We start from the raw sequence: 8,359 nt of genomic DNA, 5'->3' as shown, positions 1-8,359 counted from the left end.
TATTATTATCAAAGTCACGCCGCACAAATATATCCCCATCATTACAACCTATATGCCCATCATTACAACCCGTTTCATAAGGTATATGCATGAGAACGGTATGTGTACGACAAGGTGACTTCAATTCAACATAAACAGCACATGACCTTACAGGTGGGGTCCAGTTAGGATTTTGTTTAGGAGGAGTGGCTAATCTCATTTCAGAAAAAGGGCCTTGAATCATGGTTGTTTGGATACGATAAATGAAATACTCATGTTTCTCGAGTTGCATTATTCAAACGCAAATAATCCCGTTCAACACATGGCTATGATGCACCCCTCTAAGTCTGCTCGTGATCAGATATGCACACAGGGCTATGGTCAAGCAACTGACAAGCAAATCTGTGTTCCCACCTTTTACAACAACAAGAAACATATACATGTTAACAATCTGTTGAGATTAGAAGCCAAGAGCACTATCACTTGATATTAAACCACAGCAAAATTGTTAACACACTGCACGAAATGCTAAGCGGAATTTCGCCCGTCCTTAGGTTCGGAATTCAAACTTCACCGAGATCTTTGCCTTTCATCCTTTCCAGATCAATAAATTACGTACCAGGGAAACATTGGGGTCAATGTAATAGGCTCAAACCCTCCCCACAAATTTCATGCCTTGTGCCTATAGTAGAAAGGATTATGATTATTAAGGCGGTGAGCTAGTAGAATTGTTAGCACGCTGGAAGAAATGCTCAACTATTTTACTCGTCGCTACGTTCTGAGTTCAAATTCCACTGAGGTCGTCGACTTTGTCTTTTATCCTTATGAGGTCGAGAAAATGAGTATCAGTTGAGCACGGTGGTTGTGGTGGTGGGGTCTATGTAATTATGCCTTTATTTCCCACAGGGGGCTAAACATATAGGGGAGAAAGAAAGACAGGTTAGGTCGACTCCAATGCGTAGCTGGTACTTAATTTATCGGCCTCGAAAGGATGAAATGCAAAGTCGACCTCGGCGGAATTTGTACTCAAAACGTAACGGCAGATAAATTATGGCTTAGCATTTCGCCCGGCGTTCTAACGTTTCTCCCAGCTCGCCTGGGGTGGTCTATGTAATGTACCTGTCCCTCTCTCGAAACTGCTGGCCTTGTGCCAAAATTTGGAATTATTGTTGTTATGATTATTATTCTTGTCGTTGTTGATAGTGATAATGATGATGTTGCTTTAGGATCAAGTTAACTTTGTGCTGATCATTACCGAGGAAAGTACTATCCAATAAACGTGCTTCTCTTTCTTCGGATATTACGTATAAAGGACTACATATTTAAACCTATCTCCCCCACTCTCTCTCTCTCTCTCTCTCTCTCTCTCTCTCTATCTATCTATCTATCTATCTATCTAATCTATTTATAAATCTATCTATCTATGAGCCTCTCTCTGAAAAGACGATAATGCGTTAGTTGAGTGAGATTTGGTTGTTTTTTCTAGCATCTTGAGTGATTACATTGATGCCCTGTAGTTACCTCTTGATTTATTGTTTAGCTTTCTAAGAAAGTAATTTTACTTTCTTAGAGAATAATTTTCATTGCTATGAGTATAGAATAATGCCTCAATATTACCGCGATGTTACTGATTGCTACAGTAAACGTACTGATTAATAAGATTATTGCTGTCATTGCTAATGTGTTATTACTGACTGTTCAATCGATAATCGTGAATGAGAAGTCGATTCTATTGATTAAGAAGTCGACAATAATCACTACGAAGATGATAACTTTCGATCATTATTTTATAAATATTTCCTTCGTACATTGTCAAAAATCCACTGATTTATGTTTGTTGTTTGTTACATAGCTGCATCACACACACACACACACACACACACACACATACACACACACACACACACACGCATATATATATGTAAGTGTATGTGTGTGTGTGCATATATATATATATATATATATATATTGCTCTCTTGTATTACAGTATCATCATCTTCATCGTCATCATCATCATCATCACCATTATCATCATCAAAACCAGCACCAGCACCATCACTACTAACATCACCATCATCGTCATTATCATTATCAGTATCCTACTCCTCCTCATCGTCACCGTCATCACTATCGCCACCACCACCTCCACCACTACCACTCACAGTTTATTGATCGATCCGGTGCTACAGTAAAAAAAACATGCCGAATAAGTAGCGCACTGGGCCTAAATTCACGTGTTTGGAAAACGAGTGCCTATAATAGCTACCTAAGAAGATAAGCATGAATACGAACAAAAGAGGAAACCGGTACCCAAGGATCACAACTCTACACTGAGCAAAAAGTAACATTTTAATCCACTACTCATATCATGTATAATTATGTATAATTAATTAAAATTCTAACACTATAAGTGTTGTGTAACACACTCATTAGATACAGTACCCAGCCATCACAATAGAATAACGTAATGAACAGCAACAGAAGTCTTACAAAATCAGTACCCCTTACTATGGCCTAACATTCTCAGTGTATTTCTCAACACACAATTAGTATCCAACTATATAATGCATTTTATGTCTTTTTATTATGAAAACTCGATAATATAGCAAATCTTAAACAGTACATATCTGTCAGAAATCTGATATTCTGTGCATTTGCCACCCAGTAATATAATGCGATCGATAATGGAGTCACTCGGTGCTTCGATGAAGAGAGTTCAGCCTGATACAGCTGAAGACGAAGAGGGGGAGGAGGACGATGATGTTAAAAAGAAGAAGGTGGAGGAGGATTACAACGACGACGTCGATGATCATGATCGTAATCGAAACAACAACAATAAACTTTTAATATCAAAAGTAAGATTTGTTCTATTAATGAATTTATAAAGCCTGCGATAACATATTGTTTTTGAAGTACTAGAGTGGTACTAATAAACCTATAATGTATAGACCGAAACACAAGAACTCTTCTAAAGCTCAACAACTTATATTAAGTAATATGTTTGACATTCAATGGTTATACAGACCATGAAAAAAAGCATTAAAACCGGAACGGAGTCATCCGTGTAGACAACACCAAACATTGGTACTGATGCCAAGTATTAGATCTAAATGCAACAAGTTCAGTTTGAATAATCTAGTAACGACATCCCAGCAAGACGAGTCGCTTTACTGTTTTCATAACACCTCGGGAGATACAAAAGTGCATTCTATCTACACTCACTGAAAAAATATTTAATTAAATAAACGGCTTCGTACACAATTCATCGTAAAAGCATACTTCAAAGGGCGATTTTGGAAATTAGAAATTATCTATTTCTTTCGGATATTTTCTCCTCGTTCCAGCAAGTCGTCGATAAAATGTTTCTATCTGGCTCGGAACGACTCTAAGTCGTACAATATTATTATCCTAAAAAAAGGAAAGATCTTTATAATGACCACTCACTATCACAGTATAATTACTATATCAGCACAGACACGACTATCAACACAGATAACAAGTACTCTCGACTTTTTGACCTTCTTCTGTGAACCTGCTACTAGTCTATTTATCATGGCTGGTTACTACCACTTTTTACTGAGAGGGGTGTACAGTTTCACTATGCAACTATTTAGAGGAAGAAAGGCAGATGCCATCGACTTTTTCGGAACGTCTATGAGAAGGGAGGTCATTGTACATAAACAGTGGGGATGAGATAAAAGAGAAATGAATACGCTGAAGAACCAAGAGATTATATTAACATTTTTTTCAAATTTCAGTCCTGATATTTAGTCGAACCGTGGATGTGGCGAAAGATATTTACCCAGTTCGCTGCATAGTGGGATTGAACTCAACACCACATAATTACGAAGCGATCTTCTTAACCATAGATCTAAGTCTTCGCCTAAATACTGAAAGAAAGAGGACAGCAAAGTTGAGAATTTATTGATACGGAAATTCAAGGTAAAAAGGATTGACATCAATAGCTATAAACCTATTAGATTTTTATGTTGAACAGACAGGAGTGAACTGCTTTGATAACTTTATAAAAGTCATGGAGACAAACTACGCTTGTATACTTATTGGTATGGCTTGACAATACTAGACATTTCATTAAAGAAGTTTGAAAATATAAAATGACATCTCATTACAGAAGACTGTAAAAATATAAAAAAGAAAAAAGAAAAGGAAAAGAAAAAAGAAAAAGAAACAGGAAAGAAAAAGAAAAGAAAGGGAAAAAACCTGGAGGCGAAAATATTGATGATGCGGAATATAGCACAAGAATGGTTCTTGGAATTGTATGATTGTGTTATGTGTAGTGTGGTGTAATGCCTAACAGAAACTTGAAAAACTGCCAAGTAAACTCCGTATGTGAAAATCGGAACATAGAGCTTCTTGTGAGTACCAATATTCTGCGAAGACAATAATTAATGTCATGCAAACGAAATTGAAAGTCTAACAACTAAAACTCTAGACTTCTTCAGTTTTGTAAAACGGATTCACACGAAAGAAGCATGCCTACCTTGTAATAACAATAGGAAAATACAATGGACTGAAAAGTTTCCATTTCGAAGAGATATGGAACAGAGTCTCTTTATTTCCCCCCTCTCTCTCCATACACACGCATACATATCAATAATAATAATAAGGAACATTACGAAGTGACACACACACTCACAAAGACACACACACACAAACACACACACACACACACATATATATATATATATAAACAAACACAGCGTTTCAAATTGTTAACGACAACAACGTAATATTTGTTGTTATGTCTGGGAAGAGATATTTTGTCTCTACGCCTTATTAACTTACACACCCACCGGTTCGATTTCCGCTCAGTTTATTTTTATATTCATTTTGCTTTTCTTCCAGAATTTTCGTTGCATTTTGCAACCTTCTCTATGGTTTTTGACTTTTTATTCTATTTATAAACTATTCAATGGAATTCAACGACATTTTCACAGGAATGTGGCAACTGTCATATGTGCGTTGTGTATATAAAAAAGTGAGGGTCCGTAAAACAGTACGGAAATTACAGCCATTTTCCAAATTTAAATAAACTTTCAATGTTTCAATTTATTAGCGAGGAGTAATTAAAACTCATATAAACAAGATAATACAAATGTAATTGTTTCATGCACATACTGAAAGGAACACATGCAGTCATAAACATGGAACAATCGGAAACAAACAAATAAACAGCGTTCGAAATTGATTGGTAAGCTGGTTAGTATGGGATATATATGCCTTTGTTTGAAATAAGTCGGAAAAGGCGCTGGTCCGTGGAATATGCTAATTTTTGGTTCTCATCTTGCATTATACCACGCGATACATCCATTATTACTTGTAACAGGTCATCCTTGTTCCGAAATTGGCGCCTATTCTCGTAAACTAGTCGCTTTAGATTACTCTACAAGGTTTTACTAGGTTTAAGTCGGAGAAACAGACAGGCCACTTCATCTTCCGAGGTCCACATAAGCCTAACTATTGTAGACACTCTGTAGTCTTATTCGCTGAGTGCGAGGGCGCATCAATTCGTCTTGAAAGTGGTCCTTTCCTTTTATCATTAAGTTTCAATGTGTTCCCTCAGAAACGCCGTGTATGCGTCCGCATTCACTTTAACACTGTCCAGCACTTACCAAGGACCAGCCATAATACCTCCAATAATACTTGCCCAAATCATGATACCGCCTTCCCCATGCTGGTGTCTCAAACGTTGATGACGATCTCATCCATTTACAGCTCACCACATGCTCCGACCATCAAGTCCATCAAGTCTATCAAGGGCAGCAGGAGTTTCGTCCGTAAACAAAACTTTATAAAAGTCGACCATATCTTCTGCGCATTTCAGAAAATTTTCTAGATGTATTTTGTATAAAAGAGGCATTTTAACTGATGTGACTGGTTTACTGACCTTTTACAGAACATTACATCGAATAGTTCTCAACACATTTATTTCCTCAATGCGTTTGAAAAGTTCTCCACTTGTAAGACCAGGATTTTTTATAGCTTCACGCCTTAATTCGTAGCAGAGAACGTTGAGAAATAGCCCTCAACTGACCCTTGTCGGCTCTCTTACGTAATTTTTTTCCAAAGTTTGGGGAATTTTCAATTATCTTAGATAATTCTAATGTTGATTTAACTTTTGCAAGTTCAGAATTAATAACAGATTTCTCTGAAACAGGTAAGTCACATTTACTACCCATAATAACACGATTATCAGACCACTCTATGATAATTTAGAACACTGACCGTTCGTGCAAATCATACAACTTGCCGAGGTTTTTTTTATACTTTCACAAAGCCTTAGGATTTTTACACACAAAGCGCATATAACTTGCCATCATTCTGGGGGAAATTTCGTTGAATTCCAACAAGTCGTTTATAAATTAATTCAAAAAGATGTTACGTCGTTAGTAATTTGAAACGCGTGTGTGTGTGTGTATGTGTGTGTGTGCGTGTGTGTGTGTGTGTGTGTGTGTGTGTGTGTGTGTGTGTGTGTGTTTATCTTGTTAGTAGCTAAAAAAATATATATATGTGCATTGAATCAGCCGCAGAATATTTGAAGCGAATGTTCACTGTTGTGGGCGTTTAAAATCCAAAAGCGAGTGGGATCAGTGACAAAGCTAGAGCCCTTGAGTTTCAACCATACACAGTCTTATACACCAGTTACTAAAACTAACTACCCCATTAGCTACGTAAGAGAGATATCTCTAATTAATGATATCTAATATACCAAATTCTTGGGGAATAAACACAGCAGTTTTTAAAACTTAATAGGATCGAAACCCGTTCACTGCTTTTATATTTAGTTACTTTCAAAGACACGATCTATTCATACATGCATTGTATATATATTCAAGAAGTTTGTCTGGTCTGATATTATCAGTCAAATCCCTTATTTGTGGTGTCTATATTTACATCTGACTTGGGACAGATTATTAATCTTGTAGTTTTCAAGTCTAATAAAACTGTTTGTTTTTATCGAATGATAACATTGCAGATGCAAAACTCCCCGGAGGTATTTTGACACAGCACTACAGCTTAAGCCACGCAGATCTCAGGTACTATACAAATGAATACAAATGGCAAGTGCTCATCTTTAATTATATTCCACGTTGTACAGGCCATATGTATAACAGTATCACTCTTCTAAGATATCTTGCAGTAGATTCACTACAAGTTAGTACTCTATATTGTACCATCAAATTCCACTCAAAATCATCCAAAATGTTGATAAGCGTTAGTCGGAAAAAGAACTGCTTTGTTGTCAGTTTTCTTTATCATATTTCTTTTGACGAAGCTACTGGGAAGACCACTGCTTGCTTTCATTTACTGCAGGAGGAGAGCGCGGTTATGTTGCTTCTGTATGTGACAACAACTGTTCAGCATCGCTCCACAAATTAACAATGTTTGAGCACTGGAAGGATGTGTGGATAACTATTTCAGCGCTCTCCAGAATTATATCATATACTGAGATAATTAACATCAAGATATTGATTATCGATAAATCCAGGAAGGTGACAATTATACAAAAGCAAACAAAACATTGGTGAAATATCTGACTTCAAAAGCAAAGGAACATACACCTGATGCAGACTGAATGTAGATTCGGATAAAACTAGAAAAGAAATATTTGACGAAAGACCAGGCAACAAGGTGACAATATCACGATTACATTCTAAAACTTTTGGTTAGAGAGTCTTTAAGAGGTTTGGCCTTTAAAATGGAGGCGTATGCAGAGCGATTGTCAGTGAGACTTTACGGTGTTATATCCAAAATATCGTTCAAGTCACATTCAGCTCTAAGAGCAAGTATACCTGCCAAATTATATATTGCTTTCAAATTTTGGCACGAGGTCACCAATATTGGGGGAGGGGTAAGTCAATTATATCGATCTCAGTACTAATCTGGCATTTATCGACATCGAAAGGATGAAAAACAAAGTCGACCTTGACATAATTTGAACTCAGACCGTAAGAAGAGACGAAATCCCGCTCAGCATTTTGTTCGGCTAGTTATTTTGTCATCTAGCTGCCTTCCGCCATCTTAAAAATAAGGTTTTGTGTTATGCAAGTCAAGACAAACTAAGCATGTGGAAAAGACGGAATGGTAAAGGCTGGAGGATATATAATTGAAGATATGTTCATCAGTTGAAACATAATTCTGAACAAGAACTATCTATCTATCTATCTATTGATAGATAAATAGATAGATAGATAGATAGATAGATAGATAGATAGATAGACATACAAACAGCTGGTAGGAAGGTAGGTAGGTAGGTAGGTAGGTAGGTAGGTAGGTAGGTAGGTAGGCAGGCAGGTAGGTAGGTAGTTAGGTAGGTAGGTGGATGGATAAATAGATATACAGATGGAGAAGCAGATGT

The 8,359-nt window shown here is 36.8% G+C and overlaps 1 protein-coding gene across 1 annotated transcript in view; it reads left to right on the top strand.

Moving 5' to 3' along the window:
* Positions 1-8,359, top strand: part of LOC106880629 (uncharacterized) — a 72,405-nt gene that overhangs the window by 59,370 nt on the left and 4,676 nt on the right. Inside the window, exon 4 of the mRNA XM_014930662.2 lies at positions 6,095-6,157. Coding sequence (XP_014786148.2) covers positions 6,095-6,157 — 63 coding nt within the window. The remainder of the gene's footprint in view (positions 1-6,094; positions 6,158-8,359) is intronic.

The sequence above is a fragment of the Octopus bimaculoides genome, chromosome 7 (assembly GCF_001194135.2).
Source record: "Octopus bimaculoides isolate UCB-OBI-ISO-001 chromosome 7, ASM119413v2, whole genome shotgun sequence".
In the NCBI taxonomy this organism is placed as follows: Eukaryota; Metazoa; Mollusca; class Cephalopoda; order Octopoda; family Octopodidae; genus Octopus; species Octopus bimaculoides.
Note: the sequence above shows the minus strand (reverse complement) of the source record. Positions and strands in the feature narration are given on the sequence as shown.